The sequence below is a fragment of the Eubalaena glacialis genome, chromosome 2 (genome assembly GCF_028564815.1).
Source record: "Eubalaena glacialis isolate mEubGla1 chromosome 2, mEubGla1.1.hap2.+ XY, whole genome shotgun sequence".
In the NCBI taxonomy this organism is placed as follows: domain Eukaryota; kingdom Metazoa; phylum Chordata; class Mammalia; order Artiodactyla; family Balaenidae; genus Eubalaena; species Eubalaena glacialis.
In genome coordinates, this window is record NC_083717.1 from 194,210,841 (window position 1) to 194,229,907 (window position 19,067).

The window sequence follows — 19,067 nt, forward strand, 5'->3', positions numbered from 1 at the left end:
TAGAGCCTGCCCGCCCCCTCTCCTGGACCCCTGCCCGGGCTCCGCACTGGGTCCCTCCTAGAGCCTGCCCGCCCCCTCTCCTGGACCCCTGCCCGGGCTCCGCACTGGGTCCCTCCTAGAGCCTGCCCGCCCCCTCTCCTGGACCCCTGCCCGGGCTCCGCACTGGGTCCCTCCTAGAGCCTGCCCGCCCCCTCTCCTGGACCCCTGCCCGGGCTCCGCACTGCGTCCCTCCTAGAGCCTGCCCGCCCCCTCTCCTGGACCCCTGCCCGGGCTCCGCACTGGGTCCCTCCTAGAGCCTGCCCGCCCCCTCTCCTGGACCCCTGCCCGGGCTCCGCACTGGGTCCCTCCTAGAGCCTGCCCGCCCCCTCTCCTGGACCCCTGCCCGGGCTCCGCACTGGGTCCCTCCTAGAGCCTGCCCGCCCCCTCTCCTGGACCCCTGCCCGGGCTCCGCACTGCGTCCCTCCTAGAGCCTGCCCGCCCCCTCTCCTGGACCCCTGCCCGGGCTCCACACTGGGTCCCTCCTAGAGCCTGCCCGCCCCCTCTCCTGGACCCCTGCCCGGGCTCCGCACTGGGTCCCTCCTAGAGCCTGCCCGCCCCCTCTCCTGGACCCCTGCCCGGGCTCCGCACTGGGTCCCTCCTAGAGCCTGCCCGCCCCCTCTCCTGGACCCCTGCCCGGGCTCCGCACTGCGTCCCTCCTAGAGCCTGCCCGCCCCCTCTCCTGGACCCCTGCCCGGGCTCCGCACTGGGTCCCTCCTAGAGCCTGCCCGCCCCCTCTCCTGGACCCCTGCCCGGGCTCCACACTGGGTCCCTCCTAGAGCCTGCCCGCCCCCTCTCCTGGACCCCTGCCCGGGCTCCGCACTGGGTCCCTCCTAGAGCCTGCCCGCCCCCTCTCCTGGACCCCTGCCCGGGCTCCGCACTGCGTCCCTCCTAGAGCCTGCCCGCCCCCTCTCCTGGACCCCTGCCCGGGCTCCGCACTGGGTCCCTCCTAGAGCCTGCCCGCCCCCTCTCCTGGACCCCTGCCCGGGCTCCGCACTGCGTCCCTCCTAGAGCCTGCCCGCCCCCTCTCCTGGACCCCTGCCCGGGCTCCACACTGGGTCCCTCCTAGAGCCTGCCCGCCCCCTCTCCTGGACCCCTGCCCGGGCTCCGCACTGGGTCCCTCCTAGAGCCTGCCCGCCCCCTCTCCTGGACCCCTGCCCGGGCTCCGCACTGGGTCCCTCCTAGAGCCTGCCCGCCCCCTCTCCTGGACCCCTGCCCGGGCTCCGCACTGGGTCCCTCCTAGAGCCTGCCCGCCCCCTCTCCTGGACCCCTGCCCGGGCTCCGCACTGCGTCCCTCCTAGAGCCTGCCCGCCCCCTCTCCTGGACCCCTGCCCGGGCTCCACACTGGGTCCCTCCTAGAGCCTGCCCGCCCCCTCTCCTGGACCCCTGCCCGGGCTCCGCACTGGGTCCCTCCTAGAGCCTGCCCGCCCCCTCTCCTGGACCCCTGCCCGGGCTCCGCACTGGGTCCCTCCTAGAGCCTGCCCGCCCCCTCTCCTGGACCCCTGCCCGGGCTCCGCACTGCGTCCCTCCTAGAGCCTGCCCGCCCCCTCTCCTGGACCCCTGCCCGGGCTCCGCACTGGGTCCCTCCTAGAGCCTGCCCGCCCCCTCTCCTGGACCCCTGCCCGGGCTCCACACTGGGTCCCTCCTAGAGCCTGCCCGCCCCCTCTCCTGGACCCCTGCCCGGGCTCCGCACTGGGTCCCTCCTAGAGCCTGCCCGCCCCCTCTCCTGGACCCCTGCCCGGGCTCCGCACTGCGTCCCTCCTAGAGCCTGCCCGCCCCCTCTCCTGGACCCCTGCCCGGGCTCCGCACTGGGTCCCTCCTAGAGCCTGCCCGCCCCCTCTCCTGGACCCCTGCCCGGGCTCCGCACTGGGTCCCTCCTAGAGCCTGCCCGCCCCCTCTCCTGGACCCCTGCCCGGGCTCCGCACTGGGTCCCTCCTAGAGCCTGCCCGCCCCCTCTCCTGGACCCCTGCCCGGGCTCCGCACTGGGTCCCTCCTAGAGCCTGCCCGCCCCCTCTCCTGGACCCCTGCCCGGGCTCCGCACTGGGTCCCTCCTAGAGCCTGCCCGCCCCCTCTCCTGGACCCCTGCCCGGGCTCCGCACTGGGTCCCTCCTAGAGCCTGCCCGCCCCCTCTCCTGGACCCCTGCCCGGGCTCCGCACTGGGTCCCTCCTAGAGCCTGCCCGCCCCCTCTCCTGGACCCCTGCCCGGGCTCCGCACTGGGTCCCTCCTAGAGCCTGCCCGCCCCCTCTCCTGGACCCCTGCCCGGGCTCCGCACTGCGTCCCTCCTAGAGCCTGCCCGCCCCCTCTCCTGGACCCCTGCCCGGGCTCCGCACTGGGTCCCTCCTAGAGCCTGCCCGCCCCCTCTCCTGGACCCCTGCCCGGGCTCCGCACTGGGTCCCTCCTAGAGCCTGCCCGCCCCCTCTCCTGGACCCCTGCCCGGGCTCCACACTGGGTCCCTCCTAGAGCCTGCCCGCCCCCTCTCCTGGACCCCTGCCCGGGCTCCGCACTGGGTCCCTCCTAGAGCCTGCCCGCCCCCTCTCCTGGACCCCTGCCCGGGCTCCGCACTGGGTCCCTCCTAGAGCCTGCCCGCCCCCTCTCCTGGACCCCTGCCCGGGCTCCGCACTGCGTCCCTCCTAGAGCCTGCCCGCCCCCTCTCCTGGACCCCTGCCCGGGCTCCGCACTGCGTCCCTCCTAGAGCCTGCCCGCCCCCTCTCCTGGACCCCTGCCCGGGCTCCGCTGCCTGAGCCTCAGCCCCTCTCCTCTCCGTGGCCTCTCCCCCAGGTGCCCATCCATGCCCTGTGGAACGACGGCCGTGAGAACCTGCTGGGTGCCCTGCTGCTTGCTGGCCAGTACGTGATCCCCGAGGTACCGCCTCCTCCCTCCTCCCTGAGTGCTCCTGGGAACCCAGGCCCGGGGCTCGGGGTGTGGTGCTCAGGGGGACACCCGGGGGGGGGGTGTCTGGCAGGCTTTAAAGATCTGTCTTTCCCCTTGAACGTGAAATACACCATCACCGTAGAGAAAATGGGAGAATAGAGAAGGCAGCAGGAAACAGTCACTGCCTCTCAGCCCCCGAGATGTCTGCTGCTGACAGCGTGGTGGACTTTCTCCGGGTCATATATGTATATATGTGGTTTACGTATATTTAAGTTGTCTCACACCTATGATATGGTATATGTTTATTTACACTACATACATACGTGCGTGTGTACGTTTCCATCAGTAGGTCGTACGGGCGTGGTTGTGGAGCGGCTCTTTTTCCTCATCTTTCCCGGTCACGTGGTGACACAGGGAGACATTTACAAGATCCCCCCTCACATCTCAGGGGACGGGGAGAGGAGCCCTGGGAGGGGGTCGCCCGCCCTGGGGAGGGGCTTCACGGAACGCCGTCGGGGCCTGTCTCACTGCCGAGGTGCCCAGCCCGCCCCACGGGGACGTCTCCTGAGCAGGGCAGGGCTCCCCGGCGCTGAGCTGCACCCCGCCCCTGGCAGGTCTGCCTGTTCTTCCAGAACCAGCTGTTTCGGGGCAACCGAGTGACCAAGGTGGACACGCGCAGGTTCGCGGCTTTCTGCTCCCCCAACCTGCCCCCTCTGGCCACCGTGGGCGCGGACGTCACAAGTAAGCGAGCCGGGGTCACGTCGCGGCGTGGCGTGCAGGGAGCTGCCGCGGGGCCTGTGCGGGGGCTCCTGGGTGGGGGAGCACGGCTCAGGGTTCTGCCCTGGGCTGCGGAGAAGCCGCGGGCGGGGGGGGGGGCGCTGCTCAGAGGGGGGAGGCCCCCGCAGGTAACCCCGGCTCCGAGCCGGGGGGCCATCCCGGGCGGGGCCGCGTTTGGGGCATCAGCCTCCTGTGCCTTTCCCCGGCCACGTGGCCCAGGAGTCCCTCAGTGACGGTCCGTGGCTCTGCCACTCGCCTCGGCCTCCCGGGGACGTGGTTCTGGTAGTGCGACCGCGTCCTGGGGACTTTCAGGGGCGTTTCCGTGCCCTGGGCCTGGCAGGCCGCCCGGCCCCCGTCGTGGGGCTGCCCGACGCCTCCCGTGGGTGGCGGACCCTGAGCCCCACCCCGGGGAACCGCCGACGCTGGCCGTGCCGAGGAGCCGCCTCCGGCCCGGTCCTCGGCGGGCGCTGCTGGGTGGTGCTCAGGCCTCACCCGGCTCAGCCGCCCTCGTGGCCCTGGAGACTCTCTCCACCCGGGCCGTCTGCTCTCCTGTGCGTCTCCAGGGCCCCCCGGCCCCCCTCCGGGTCCGCCGTGGGCGTGGCCAACCCCTCCGACTCCCGCCCGGCACCAGGCTGCCCCTCCGCGAGGCGGCGTGACGGCTTCGCTCCGGTGGCCTCGCTGTCCGCCCAGCCCCTGCTGTCTACATGCCGCCCCCACGCCCCCTGTGCCTCCTCCTGACCAAGCCGGGGGGTCCTGGGGCAGGTGTTGGGCCTGGACGCCTGTCCTCACCCCTCCAGCAGTGGGATCCTGCCCCGGGACCCTTCTGGGGGCCTCCAGGGCCTGGCAGAGCCCGTCTTCCTTTCGGGGAATGTAGGGCCCTCGAAGCCTTGCTCGGGGCCGGGCTCGCAACACAGAGGGCAGGACCGAGGCAGCCCTTCTCCCTGGACTGCCTGCCTGCGTCTTCCCGGCCCCTTGGGGGGGGCGCCGTGGCCTCGCCCACGCGGGCAGGACCTGTGGGAGCCTGGAGGGGGCAGTTCCAGAAGGCCAGCATGAGAGGCCTTCTGCCGTAGCAGGCCCCTTCCCACCCCGAAAGGAAGTGCAGATCAAGACCTGGGGAGGGTGGGCTGTGGGCAGCCGGGGCCTTGACCTCCTAGGGGCAGGGCTTCCTGGAATGTCCCGAACCAGGCAGGGACCCGCAGGGGCTTTCCTAGGAAGGTGATGAGGACTGAGAGCCTGGAGAGGCCCTGGGGGGGGCCGCGAGCTGTCCTTGGAGAGCAGCCGGAGGAGCCGGCCCTCTCCGGGGTTGGGGGGGCTGGTCCTATAACGTGAGAGCCCCGCCCCAGCCCTGTGCCTTCGAGACGCGGGCATCCAGGCGTGGTGGCGGGCAGGACCTCTGCCAGGCGGTTGTGGGGCTACAGCAGGAGGAGGGAAGGACCATGCAGGGAGGCATTGCGGCCCCGAGCCCTGACTTCATTCTGGGGGGTCTTACCCTGCATTTCCCTCCCCCCTGCCCACCCACCCTGCTTGCTGGAGCGCCCTGGGGGTTGGTAAGGCCCAGAACGGTCAGTGCGTCTAAGGTGTTGTATAGCACGCCCGGGTTCTGGGGGCCGGGCAGGGGTCCCTGTGCTTGCTGAGGGCCAGAGTCAGGAAGGCTTCCTGGAGGAGGTGGCCCACGTGCTGGTGCTGGCAGATGGATCGCTTCCTTGCTGTGGTGGGCAGTGGTGCTCAGCCCCTCCTGCCCCGGTGCCAGCCAGCTGAGGAAGGAGGAGTGGGCGGGAAGGAGGGGGCGGCTGCTGTGCAGGCCTGCCTCCCCCGTGGGGGCTGAGTCACACCTTCTCTGGGGCTCAGAGGGGAGCTCCCAGGACGCAGCCCACTGGCAGGTGCGGAGTTCACCCTGGATCCCCAGGCCCCTACCTGTGCCACGCCAAGCCCGGGCCGGCCTTGAGGTGCAGGGCACGCTGGTACAGGCTGGGCCGGGCGGCTGGACGGGCGCGGGGCTGAGGCTGGCCCCGAGAGGGGAGGCTGCCCTTGGACCCCCAAGCCCGTGATCCCAGGAGGATTGTGTCCCCCCAGCCAGGGTGCCCGTGTGGTGTGTGAGGGCCCCGGGCTGGTCCCGGCACCTGGTGCTGAGAAACACCAGCCTCTGCCCGGGTTGTGCCCGGCAGGGCCCCTGGGGAGGCGGGGAGCTGGGGGCCGACACCAGCACTGGGGCGGCCGGCGCCCTCTCACTGCTTTTTGTTGCGTTTTCCCTCCCCTCTGTGAGGCCGTTACAGACGAGGGGCGAGGGGCTCAGGAGCGGGAGCTGTGCCGGGTGAGGAGGGGTGCACGGCGGGAGGTGGGGGGTGGGTGCTGGCCCCGCCCTTCCCCGAGTGGGTGAGGCACGTGCGGTCACACTGGGCCTCCAGGAGCCCCAGGTCCTTGCTGTGCAGAAGCCCTGGCCCCAGGGAGGGGGAGTCAGGCCGACAGGCTCGGGCCAGCGGGGTCCCGGTAGCTGAAGGGGACGCGGGACTTAGTGTCCCCTGTGCACGCGGGCTCCGCTGCGTGGCCCTGCGGTGGCACTGTTAGGACCGAGCAGGGACGGTCCTCACACCACCTTCCCTCCTCTCGGCCCCTCTGCGCATGGGGACAGCGGTCCCCTGGTGTCCAGTAGGCCCAGGTGGAAGGACTTGGGGTCCCGTGGGCTCTGAGGGGGATGGGCTGGCCGGGCGGCGGGGGATGGGCTGGCCGGGCTGGCCAGGCGGCGGGGCGCGGGCCCTCTCTGTCTCCGTAAACCCCCCTCTGCAGCCATAACTCCTGGCTGGTGGCCTCACTCCCACCCGCCGCCGTCTTATCTGCTCGCCCAGCTGGGGCCAGGGCCCAAAATTGAAGGATGCCTCTCGCTGCTGACGGATGCTGCGGCCGCCCTCCTCCCAAGCCCATCCCCCAGAGCCCCCACGTCTCCCACCCTCCCAGCTCCCCGTGAAAGGGCAGCACGTGTCTGGAACGTTCCTCAGTTTATTATCATGAGAATTGCTCTGGTGGAAACAGCAGGAGGCCCGCAGGCTTGCACCCCCCTCCATGGGACCGGGGTGGTAGAGGACCCCTGGGCGGGGGTCCTGGAGCCCCCATTCCCCTCCGGGCTCTGCACCTGACTCTGGGCAGCCTTGGGCAAGGCCCTTTGCCTCCCTGGGCCTCAGTTTCCCTGGGCTGGACAACGGGGTCTCCTTGGTACCTGCTCCCTCAACCTGGCCTCTGCCTGCTCGAGGCTGCCACGTGCGAGGGGCCGAGAGAATGGGGCCCTGGGCTCAGCGCCGGGCTCCTGAGGGTCAAAGGCCAGGCCTGCTGCCCAGACCCCTGCCCCTTGCCCATGGGTGGAGCAGGAGGGCTGGGAGGCCGCTGGTGGCTTGGTCCCCGCAGAGCAGCAGCCTTCAGACCCACAGGGAGCCTGAGCCTCTGGGGAGTTCTCTGCATGGCGCGCACTGACCCCACGTAACTGCCCCCTTCACTCTCCACGGGGCTCAGGAGCCACCCTGGGCGTGGAGAGCAGGCTGGGCTCACGTTAGGCCTCTGAGACTTTGGGGTGAGTGAGATGGAGGTTTTCTTTCCCCAAAGGTTAGGGATCCAGAAGACTCATTCATTCATTCATTCATTCGTTCATTGACTTGCTGGGCCGTGGGCCAGGTCGGTGCCCAGTAAGGGGCACGTGAGGCTGGCTGGTCAGAGGACGCCGCCCCGACTGCTCCTGGGATCCAGGATGGCAGACTCCTGGTGATCCCCCGGCTCTGCCCCGTCTGCTGTGCTTCTCGCCGTTGCACGTGCCGTGCCCTCTGCCTGGAAGGCCCTTCCTCCACCTGCCCTCTCCCGTCTCCTGCACTGGCGTGGCCTGCTGGGCTCTGGAGGCCTCCGTCCCTGCAGGGTCCTCTTCGCCCCCTGGACCCCATGCCCGGCACGGGGGCTGGCGCAGGCTGGAGCTGCGCCCCTCGCCTGAGCGAGCTGGGAGAGGGGGCAGGGGACGGGACTCCAGAGGCACCAGATGGAGGCCGGGGCGTCCGGGGAGGCTGGGCCGAGGCCATGGCCTGCAGATGGCCGGAAGGTGTGCATTCGGTCCCTCTGTCCTCACAGTCAACCGGGAGCTGGTGCGGAGGGTCCGTGGGCAGGGCCGGCTGGTGGTGCACAGCAGCATGGAGCGCGACGTGGGCCTGCTGCGCCTCTACCCTGGGATCCCCGCCACCCTGGTAGGGACCCCGGCTCAGCCCCCGCGGTGCCTGCCTCCTGTACCCCCTCCCCTCCCCACCTTCGTGTCACTGGGACCTGCACCCCCTCCGCTGCCTTCTCAGCCCGTTCACCTCATTTGTGAACTGCGCTTGTCCCCGCGGACGTCGCAGCGCCGGGTTCCGAGGGCTCCTCTGAGGCTGATGGAGTGTGGCCCTGGACTCTGCTTTCTTGTGGCTGCTCTGGTGGTCTCTGCCGTCCACCCCTTGGCCACCAGCTGTCCCTGGGGCGGACACGGCGCCTGCCTCCGTCCTGCCCAGTGAGCCAGGCCCAGACGCTGGGCTGCCAGTTGGATGGAGGGTCTCGGGTAAAAGCGTCTCTGGGCATCGCTGGCGCTGAGTGCGGGGCTGCAGGGGGCTCAGAACACGCTTGCTTCAGTGCTGTGACTGGCGGGGCATTGCAGCCCCCTCTTCTACCCGACACACGAGGCTTCCCAGGTGTGTCCCTATACCGGGGTGGCCCGGCACCAGGCTGCCCTTAGCCTCTGGGCCGCAGTCTGTGAACTGGAGCCTGCTCTCCTCCCAGGGCGCTGGGGACAGATGGGGCAGAGCCGCCATGGGACCAGAAGGGGTTTGCTGGAGGCGCGCTCCAGTGAGGGCTGCCCTTGAAGATGAGGGTCGTCCCAGGGGCTGGTGGCCAGAGCCCATGCACGGGTCTCACGTCGTGTAGTAGCCAGAGGTCACTGCACGAGGCTGCCATCTTAAGTGGGGCTGAGCCGCACAGGCTCCTTCTGGGAAAACATGCTGGCCTGTGAAGTCTTTCTAGAACATGCTGTAGCTGGGGGAGTGCAGAGCCATAAGCTGGGCCAAGCTCAGGCAGGGGGACGGGACCCCCAGGGCTTCACTCGACGGGGACTTCTGGGCTGTCAGGGCAGGGCCTGCTGGTGGTGAGCATCGACCGGCAGCGGGTCCTAGTCTCCAGTCTCCCCGTTCCCGGGTATCTGCCAGGAACGGGTCTGCTTTCACCTTTGGCCTCTACCTGGAGAAGCAGGGGGAGCCGATGGCAGTTCTGAAAGGCTCTGATGGGGGCGCAGCCGGAGGGCTGGACGCCTGCTGCACAGGCCAGCAGCTTGGCCTCTGGGCTCCCCCTCTGTAGTAGGTTCAGGGACCGACAGTGCTCAGCCCTGGGGCCTCTGGGCTGTGCCCACCTGTGCTGACACAGGGCGTGGCTGAGCTGGGCAACAGGTGTCCCCGCAGGGTGGCCTCTGAGGGGACCATCCTTGTTCGAGGTAAACCCCAGGCCCCGTCCTCTTCTATTTTTTTTTTTAAATTTATTTATTTTTGGCTGCGTTGGGTCTTCATTGCTGTGCGCGGGCTTCTCATTGCGGTGGCTTCTCTTGTTGCAGAGCATGGGTTCTAGGAGCGCGGGCTTCAGTAGCTGTGGCACGCGGGCTCAGTAGTTGTGGCGCACGGGCTTAGTTGCTCCACGGCATGTTGGATCTTCCCGGACCAGGGCTTGAACCTGTGTTCCCTGCGCTGGCAGGTGAACTCTTAACCACTGCGCCACCAGAGAAGCCCCCGTTCTCTGTCTTCCGAGTGGAGCCTTGCAGCCTCGTGGGATGTGCGGACAGCACCCTGGCTTAGGCAGAACCCTGCATGTGTGTTTAGCTGCAGGGCCCTTTCCCCACACACTGGCTTGCTGGGAGTGTCACCTGTTGTGTGTCAGACGGGGCAGAGCTTTGGGCCGGATGGAGGGGCCAGGGGCCGGGAGGGGCAGTGTGGTGGCCCAGCTGGGATGGGGGGCCCTTCACTCCATGAGACCTCTGATGGCCCTTTCTCATCTCCAACTGGCTCCTTGTGACCTCTGACCCATTTCCACGGTGTTTGTGGCCTTAACACTTAGAAGGGGACAAGGGTCCCTTTGGGGGGATGTGTTGGGGAGCGTGGCAGGCACCGAGGGTGCAGGGCCAGCCTGTTGGTCCCCATCGCTGGAGCAGGAGCAAAGCCCCTGACTCTCGCCTCCCGGCCCCCACAGGTCCGGGTCTTCCTGCAGCCCCCTCTGAAGGGCGTGGTCCTGGAAACCTTCGGCTCGGGAAACGGGCCCACCAAGCCCGACCTGCTTCAGGAGCTGCGGGTGGCAGCTGAACGAGGCCTAGTCATCGTCAACTGCACCCACTGCCTTCAGGGCGCCGTCACCTCGGACTATGGCGCTGGCACGGTGGGGCGGGGACACCGAGGCCTTGGGAGGGAGGGCAGGGGCAAGTCCAGCTGTGACCCCATGCCCCATTGTCCGCCTGCGCCTCTGTTCCTGCAGGCCCTGGCGGGAGCCGGGACCATCTCAGGCTCCGACATGACATCGGAGGCGGCCCTGGCCAAGCTGTCGTATGTGCTTGGCCTGCCGGGGCTGAGCCTGGATGGCAGGAAGGAGGTGTGTGCCCCTCCAGCTGGGGACCCGGGCCCGCACTGGCGGGCGGTGGGGCCCAGTCCGGGGGATGTGTGCCTGGGTTTGGAAGGGGGAGCGAGGACGGGGGGCTCCCCCGATCGGTTGCCAACCCCAAGCCCGGGCACTGCCTGTCCTCACCTCGAGGAGCCCCAGGTCTGACTTGGGCCGAGGATCCCCAAACTGCTCCCAGGGTATCCCCTCCCTCTTGCTTTTCAGGCTGGCCTCAGACACAGCTGTCCCCGGGCCCTGGGACTGGGCAGAGGCCACAGGGGCCCGGGGAGACCCTGAGCTGGAGAGCTGGAGGGTGGGGCTGGCCTGGTGTGGGGATCTGGCTGGGGTTAGGCTCCGGCCTCAGGCATGGAGCCCGAGGGAGGAGTTTCAGGCCCGGGGCAGCCCTCTCCCGGGGCCTCGGGTGCCTGGCCTGCGAGGTCGGTCTGGGCTGCTGGGTCCGGGCCCTGATGCAGCTGGCCCGGCTCTCCGTTGCTGCCCCGGCAGCTGCTGGCCAGGGACCTGCGCGGGGAGATGACGCCGCCTGCCGCGGACGAGCTCCGGCCCTCTCTGCGGGGCAGCGCGCTGGGCCGCGGGGTCGCCCAGCTCCTGGGTCTGAGCCAGGTACTCTCCAGCGTGGGCGAGGGGGTCTGGGCGGCGGGTCCCTGAGGGATGGGCTCCTGCACCCTGGCATTTTGGTGCCAGGAGCAGAAAACCACCAGGCACGAACTGGTTCTGGACTCGGGGCCACAGCGGGGACGGGGTGCAGGGACTCGTGGGCCAGTGTGTGGGAAGGGGCCAGGCAGTGGAGAGGGGCCCTTGCAGCGTGCACACGGTACTCAGAACGTGGCCGCTCACCCCGGGGGGCAGCCGGGCCGGGCCTGCTGGCCCTGGTGCAGGGCTGCCTCGTGAGAGGGGCGCTCTCAGGCACCATGGGCGCTCCGTCCGTCCTGCTGCTGGCAGGAGGGAGGTGTCTGCTCTGGGTCTCCCCAGGAAGAGGGGCCAGGCTTGGAGCTCCTTTACTTCCCAGCCAGGGTGCCCAGGCCCAGGAAGGGACCGAGGACTTGCTTTAGGGCCTGGGATCTGAGATTCAAGCTGGGCCAGGCTCACGGGGGTGACTGCGGCCTCCTGATGCCCCACCTCACCACCACCCCCGGCACCGGCCTCTGGGCGAAGTGTCCAGACCTGGTGCACCTGGCAGGAGACAGGCACTGTGTCCCGTTGCTGACCCGGGTCACACCACGTGCCTCAGTTTCCCCTCTGCAGAGTGAGGGTGGGAGAGTGGAGAGTGGCAGCAGCTTCACCTGCTTGCCAGGGATGGGCAGTAGCCAGACGTGTGTGGCCTGTCGTTACAGTGGATGCCTCGGGCCTAAATGACTCGAGGGATCAGGCCCCGCCGTGGTGCCTGGTGCGGGGATGCCTACGGGGGCCTCTGATGGGACCCCCAGCCTTCTGGCGCCTTGGGGACCTGTTAGGCGACCCATGGAATTCCCAGCACCGGGGCCAGGCGGCCCTTCCTTCTGGGGAGGGCCAGGCACCCCTTCCCACCCTCCCCCAGGCAGGTGCCCTATGAGTTACCCCTGCCTCCTGGCCCGCAGGGGAGGCAGGCAAGGACGTGGGCCTCAGCGGGCGGGTGGCAGGCCCCGGTCACACAGCTGATGGGACAGAGCCAGGTGGTGGCCTGTGTCCTGCCTGGACTTTGCTCCCAGGGGTGGGGGTCCTGCGTAGGCCTCAGATGTGGTGCCCAGCCCCTTTCTTTTACCATGTTGAGACTTGAGGGGGCGCTGGACCCCATCCTGGGACTCACTGCTGGCGCGGTGTGTGGGCCAGCAGGGTTCCCACGGGCCCTGCGCTCCACCTCTGCCCACCTGTTCCCCTGCTCCTGGCCCTGCCCACTCCTGGGGGTGCTGAGGACCCCAGGAAGCGGCAGGGGTCCCAAGGTGCTGCGGCCCCCCTCACCCCAGGAGGCTGATGACGTGCGGGATGCCCTGGCACCCAGCCTGGCCTGTGCCGCGGCCCACGCCGGCGACCTGGAGGCCCTGCAGGCGCTTGCAGAGCTGGTGAGACCCCTGCCCGCCCTTGGGGACCAGCTCCAGCTGCACCAGGCCCAGGGGGCTGGGGTGCTGCCCAGATGTGGGCAGGACTGCCTGTCCCGGGGCTTGCTCACCTCCCTGCAGCTGAGGGGGCCACGTGGCTGTGTCAGGCCCCCCTTGGGTGCACCCCGACCCTGTCCCTTCCCTGTGGCCTACCTGGCCCTGCCCGGCCTTCCCTCAGTGGGTGACGATCCCATGCATCACCCCAGGGCAGTGACCTGAGCCTGGAGGACTTTGGTGGTCAAACTCCGCTGCACTCGGCCGCCCGAGGGGGCCAGGCTGGGGTGGTCACCATGCTGCTGCAGAGAGGGCTGGACGTGAACGCACGGGACAAGGATGGCCTCAGCCCGCTGCTGCTGGCTGTGAGGGGCAGGTACTGGGCTGCGGGGGGGCGGGCACTGTGGCGGATGTGCGGGCAGGGGTGCCGTGTGGGGCAGGGCCTGGACCGGGATGCCTCAGAGGGGGTCTTCAGTGTGCCTGTGGTCACACAGCATCCCCAGACAAAGCCAGGTGGGACCAAGGACGCCTGCTTCCTGGAGCCTCGCCCACCTCCAGCTGGGCCCTAGGCACTAGCGGTGACCTTGCCAGGTGTGAACAGGACCCAGACTGGGAGGACTGACTCTGGGCACGGTGGTCAGGGAGGGCTTCCTGGAGGTGACCTCCAAGCTGAGCCAGGCAGGCCCGGCAAGACCCTGGCACGGAATTTCTAGACAAGAAAAACGCTTACAGAGCACAAGGGGTCTCATGTGTGTTCCCTACATCCTCCACCTGAGGGGCTGGGGGTGGGGCAAGGGGAGAAACCCCCAGCCCAGCACTGGGATGGAGCAGGTACAGAGCAGGTGACATAGTGCCAGACGTTGGGCTGGGTGAGCACCGGTCCCCAAGGGGGCAGGCTCAGCATGCATGCTAGTGGGGGGGTCCCCCAAGCTGGCCCCATCCAACAAACCCTGGCTTTTTAAGGCAGGGCCCCAGCCTGGGTTTTTTGGGGGGCCCCCGCCCAAGTGGAGACTTGCAGAGCTGAGCTCTTGCTGAGGCCCCAGGGCCCTGGGCAGTCAGTGTGGGTACCTGACGTCTGGTTCCTCCTAATGGAAGTTTTGTTTTGTTTTGTTTTTGTTTTTGTTGGTTTTTTTTTTTTAATTTTATAACTTTATTTATTTATTTATTTTTGGCTGTGTTGGGTCTTCGTTTCTGTGCGAGGGCTTTCTCTAGTTGCGGCGAGCGGGGGCCACTCTTCATCGCGGTGCGCGGGCCTCTCACTGTCGCGGCCTCTCTCGTTGCGCAGCACAGGCTCCAGACGCGCAGGCTCAGTGGTTGTGGCTCACGGGCCCAGTTGCTCCGCGGCACGTGGGATCCTCCCAGACCAGGGCCCGAACCCGTGTCCCCTGCATTGGCAGGCAGACTCCCAACCGCTGCGCCACCAGGGAAGCCCGTCTGGTTCCTTCTAAGGAGGAGCAGAGGCCCCCTGCCCTGCAGCCAAGGCCAGAGGCTGGGGCCCCCTGGGGGGTCCCCCTGTGTGCTCACCTGTGACCTGCACTGCAGGCTGGGGCGGCGGCACCTTGCAGGGCGGGTTGTGTGAGGATCGATGTGAAGGAAAACGCACGAGCTGGTGGTCACCACCCGGGAGCCGGGGTCACAGGCTCTGACCCCTTCCCCTGGGGTTGGGCCTGGCGGGCGGGCAGCCAGACAGCGCGAGGCCGGAGGAGCAGGCATCGGGGCTGGTGAACACTGGTACCCGTGTCCTCTGCTGGGGCAGGCGTCCCCTTGCCCTCCCAGGCCCGCCCGCCTGGCATGTCTCCGAGGGGCAGGCCTCTCCTGCTCTGACGGACAGTTGGAAGTCACGGCGGATGGGCACGGGTGGGGCCTGGTAGCCACTTGGCCCCGCGTTCTAGGGGCTCACGTTGCTCCGAGGCCTGGAGCTTTCTGGGAAGACCTAGGGGCAGGGGCGGGACCCCTCTCCCACCTGTTTCCCCGTGCCCTGCCCGGCAGCCGGGAGGGGCATCACATACATACGTGTGTGTGAGTGTGTGTGTGTGTGTGAGCGTGAGCGCACTGGTGAACGCGAGTGTGAGTGTGTGTCTGGGACATGGGGATCACGGCCCTTGCTTTCCATCTCTTGTAGTCTTGCTGTTTCCGAATGCAGAGCTGGTCTCGGTTTAGCGTCTGCCACAGGCCCCGGGTCCTCCCCAGGGGGCTCTCGGCCTGCAGGACCCTGGGTTATTTCTGGGAGTTTCATGAGTCTCATGGAGAGCCCAGGCCACCAGACCTCTCGGCTCAGTCCTGGGCTGGGGCGCCTCACCCTTGGGGCAGTGGGCAGTGCGGGTAGCCCCTCCCTCCTAGCCTCCTGGGAGCATCAAAGGGTTCTCAGAACAGGCGGGGGACAGAGGGGGAGGGCTGCGCGTGGGGTGTGCCCGTGGCGCCCAGGCCCGGTGATCTGGCTGGAGACTCTGCTGCTCACGCTTGGGTGTGGGTGGTAGCATGGTGAGCTCACCCCATCCTGGTCCCACCCGCTCGTCCCCAGCTGGCTGTCACGGCAGCTCCCTCACCTCCCGAACCGGTCTCCCGGCTCACCCCCAAGCAGGCCCTGCTGTGCCCTGGAGGGGCTGGCCTCACCCTGGAGGGCTCTGGGGGGGACCCCACTCTCCTCTCCAGCTCCCTAAAAGTGGGGTGACCATGCAGTTGATGGTACACCCCCAAACTGGGGAAGGGGGCAGCCTCGGGGCTCTGTGCTCTCTGTTCCCTGGGCTCGGAGCAGGTGCCTCGACACCCACAGACCTCTGGGCCCTGCTCCGGGCCAGCCTGACGCCCACGTTCTTCCGTCAGTGTCTCATGCCCACCCCATCCCCAAGGGCAGACTACCGGCCCAAGGGATTCTGTTTTCCCAGACTTGGCCCTGGCGGGTGTGAGCTTGGCAGGGAGGCTCCTCCAGGGTGGGCCATACGCAGGTGCCCAGAGCAGTGCCTCGGGGCCTGGGGGGGGCTGTGGACAGGGTTGCCGCTCAGCTGGGGCTGACTGACCCCCCTCACCCCGGGCGTGGGTCTGGGTGCTGGGGACCGAGGTGGGGTGGCCCTAGTCTGGGGAGGGTGGGTTCCTGGTCTTGGGCACAGGACAAGGCCCTGCTGGCGTCCAGGCGGTCACCATGCTCTTTCTCACGGCAGGCATCAGGGTGTCATTGGGCTGCTGCGGGCAGCTGGGGCCTGCCTGTCCCCCCAGGAGCTGGAGGACTCGGGGACAGAGCTATGCAGGTGAGGGTCGCAGGCGTACCTGTGCTTCCCAGGACGCGGGCTTCAGAGCGGGGAGAGCCCATTGTGCACTAGCTGGGCCCTTGGAGCACTTGAGGGTGGGGTTCGTTCCTAGCAGGGGGAGCAGTCCAGCAAGGGCGCGCGTGTGAGGGTGCGCGTGTGTGTGGGCTCGAGGAGGGCCGTGGAGGGGTCGGCTGGAAGGGGGCCTGGATGTGGGCTGGGGGGAGCCTGGGTTGCGTTTGGGGAGGTTGGGGGGACGCGGTGGGGGCAGGGCAGTCGGCAGCTCTCACGCGCGGCCGCGCTCCCCCGTGGGGTGAGCTCAGCGTGGCCCCATGCGGCGCGGGTCCTCGTCCCCGTCGTCGTGGGGAACACACCACAGGCCCAGGAGCTGCCCTGCCCTGGTCGGCGCTCGGCTGCCAGCTGTCAGCAGGACTCTGACCTCAGCCGCTCTGAGTGACCACCAAGCAGGCCTGGGGAGGCTGCGGCCCCGGGAGGGGTGGTGGTAGGCTGGGCAGGGGGCAGGCCCAGGGCTGCCGGCCTCCGCTCCTTCCTCCGTCCCCTGGGCCCCTCCCCGTGGCGCTGCTGATGTGCCCCGCCCGCCAGCCCCTCCTGTGTCCAGCCTGGGCTGCCGTGGGCGGGTCTGAGGCCCGGGGGCTGGAAGCGCCTTGGAAGTCAGAGCCCCCAGGCGTGGGCTGGGTGACAAGGGCGGTGTGTTAGACCGTGGCTGCTGTGGTGTGAAGAGGGGTGGCTGCCTGCTCTCCAGGAAGAGGACCTGAAGCTCTGGCCCCCTTGTCCCCACCGGCCAGCATTCCCCCATCCCCGAGCCTTGGAGGCCCCCGTCCTAGACACAGTGGGGTGGAGAGAGCCCACTGGCCCCAGCCTCAGCCCCTCCCTCCCTGGAGTGCAGCGTCCCTGGGGGGACGAATCCTGCTGGCTGACCTGCCTCTTCTCAGCACCGACAGGGCTAAGGGGGGGCGGGGGGGTCTCAGATGTGTGGGATGGTGGCGGGGCCCAGGCGGGGAGGGTCTTGGCTCTGAAGGGACTTCTGGGGTGACTTGGTTCAGAGCTGCACCCCAGGTGGGCCTCGATGGCTCCGTTGACAGATGGGGAAACAGGCAGAGGGGGGAAGTGACAGCCAGCTCCCACGGGAGTGGGTCATCCGACTTGAGCTGCTTGGCTGGATTTGCGGGGGGCCCTTGGCCGGCTCTTCCAGGAGGCGAGTGTGTGTGGGAACCAGCGCGAGAGGCCTGGGGGCAGATCTGGGGGCGGGGCGGGTGGTGGCGCCATCAGCATGATTCACCTCAGGAATGACCCAGCGCTGCTTTGGGGGCTGCTGCTGCTGTTTCCTGACCCAGAGGGAGTCCCTAGGGCCCCCTTGGGGGATGGCCCTTCCTGCCCGGCTGCCCTGGCCAGCACACCTGGCTTGGACCCCTTCCCTGCCTGGTCCCAGGGTGGGGAGTGGCCTCGTCTGAGAGCAAAGGGAGGATGCGGACGACCCCACGAGGGCCTGGGAGGTGCTCTATGAGTCCCCCGCCACCTCCCTAGGGCAGGCAGGCCCAGGCCCCCTCCTAGCCAGGACCCGCCATGCGGCCTGCTGGGTCCAGGGCCATCCCCCGCCTCCTCAGACTTTCCTCCTGCCTCTGTGGGCCCCGCCAGGGAGAGCTGTGTTGTGAAATATGAAACTGGCGGGCGGCACTCAGCCGGTGGGGTGTGTGTGCACGTGCACGCGTGTGCGTGCATCCTCATGCGTGTGCGTTCGTGTGTGCACCCTTGACCTGAGTCCCAGTCACCCCTGCTGGGTGAAACCAGACTCCAGGCCGTCAGCTGGCCCGCAGCGACTCCTGCACTCCTGCCCCAGGGCTCGGGCACTGCTGGGTCAGCTGTTTGGGGCTGGCTTTGCAAAAGTGCCGGTGGGCAGATGGACAGGTGCCCAGCGCTCTCTGACGGCTCCCCCTTCTCCGCTCCCCCTCCCAGGCTGGCATCCAGGGCAGACTGTGAAGGCCTGCGAGCATGGTGGCAGGCGGGGGCCGACCTGAGGCAGCCGGGCTATGATGGGCGCAGCGCCCTGCATGTCGTGAGTACCACTAGTACCCTCTGAGGCCACCTCCTCCAGGAAGGCCTCCCTGACAGCTCCATTGGCTCCCCCTTCCCAAATGCCCAACTCCTGCTCTCCGGGTGGATGTACTTCATATGCGGGAACCACAGGGGAGGGAGGGCTGTCCCTTTTCCTGTCCCAGGTTCCCTCCCAGGGCCCAGACCTGTGGGGACAAGGGCAACGGAGGAGTCATGGGGTCCTTGGTGCATGGGTGGGAGGGCAGCCTGGTGGGCCGCTGGGGGTGGGAGGCGGGGTTCAGGGCCAGGTTGCTGGTCCGAGTCCCTGAGGCAGCCCCTCCCGTGTTCCCCCTCACCGCACCCCCCCCCACTCGCCGCAGGCAGAGGCAGCTGGGAACCTGGAAGTGGTGGCCCTTCTGCAGAGCCTTCAGGGTGGGGTTGGTGACCAGGCCCTGGGCCCAGTAAGTCCCCCAACCCCCTGTGGGGTTGGACCTGGTGGGGACTGTGTCCTGGGGACAGAGCCGGTCTAACTCAGTGGGGCCTGCAGAGCCCCTCCTGTGGCAGGGCGCACCCTCTGTGGGGAGCTGCAAACTGGGGCTCTGGGCCAACCCCAGAACCCCTGCTTCCGTCCTGTCAGGCCGCCCCATAGTGCACCCTGCCGTGGCACTGGAGGCCCCAGCCATGGCCAAGAAGCTCCCTGAGCCTGGAGGGGACCTGCCCGCCCTGCCCCGCCCCACCAGGACCAGCACCCACTGGGCTGGGTGGGCCAGGTTCCAGCTGACTCCCACCCCCACCCCATCAGCTGGCCTTCCGGAAGACTCTCCAGGCTGGTTGGGTTTGCTCAGGTCCTTGGGTCCCTCCCCTGTGAAAGGCTGCTTCCCACTGACAGGTGCCTGGGCTTGTCTGTCTGCCCTGCCCCCATACAGTACCTGGGCCTCCACTCCTCCTCTAGAGACCTCCCATTGTCAGGAAGTGCTGCCTGGTGTCTAACCTGAAGCTGTCCTGCTGCAGCGTAAGCCATTCCTTCCTGTTGAGACCTGCTGGAAGGATGGCAGCAGACCCACCTGCGCGGCTCTGACTGTGCTGTGCGCCCCCTTCCCCTGCCCCCCTCCTCGCTGCTGGAGCTGCTTCCCATTCTGTTTCCAGGACGCAGCCTAAAGGTCTTTGTTGGGTAGAGGGGCAATAAAATCTCTCTGAGGGCCATTCCCTCCCTAGATCCCCAAAGCCCGGCTCCAGTGGGTCTGTCTGGGTCCCAGGACCGTGGGTATGTGTGTGGGGTGTCAGGCCCCAGGCTCTGGGTCAAAGGGCGGTGTCTTCAGCACGCTGGGGGTGAGGGACGCTCCGCCAATCCTTCCCAAGGCACCAGGAGTGAGTGTG

At 68.6% G+C, this 19,067-nt stretch overlaps 1 protein-coding gene across 7 annotated transcripts in view; it reads left to right on the top strand.

The window, feature by feature from the left end:
- ASPG (asparaginase) overlaps positions 1–18,768 on the top strand; it is a 28,787-nt gene extending 10,019 nt beyond the window's left edge. For 2 of the 7 annotated variants that reach the window (XM_061181355.1, XM_061181357.1), the window contains exons 5-16: positions 2,816–2,899; positions 3,523–3,649; positions 7,787–7,899; positions 9,911–10,093; positions 10,190–10,303; positions 10,814–10,930; positions 12,271–12,366; positions 12,609–12,772; positions 15,555–15,641; positions 17,613–17,712; positions 18,071–18,151; positions 18,617–18,768. In XM_061181355.1, coding sequence (XP_061037338.1) covers positions 2,816–2,899; positions 3,523–3,649; positions 7,787–7,899; positions 9,911–10,093; positions 10,190–10,303; positions 10,814–10,930; positions 12,271–12,366; positions 12,609–12,772; positions 15,555–15,641; positions 17,613–17,712; positions 18,071–18,151; positions 18,617–18,685 — 1,335 coding nt within the window. In that variant the 3' untranslated portion in view covers positions 18,686–18,768. Of the gene's footprint in view, positions 1–2,815; positions 2,900–3,522; positions 3,650–7,786; positions 7,900–9,910; positions 10,094–10,189; positions 10,304–10,813; positions 10,931–12,270; positions 12,367–12,608; positions 12,773–15,554; positions 15,642–17,612; positions 17,713–18,070; positions 18,152–18,327 lie in introns of all 7 variants that reach the window. The other 5 variants (XM_061181356.1, XM_061181359.1, XM_061181360.1 and 2 more) reach the window with 5 other exon arrangements.
- The last annotated feature ends 299 nt before the right edge of the window (positions 18,769–19,067 follow it).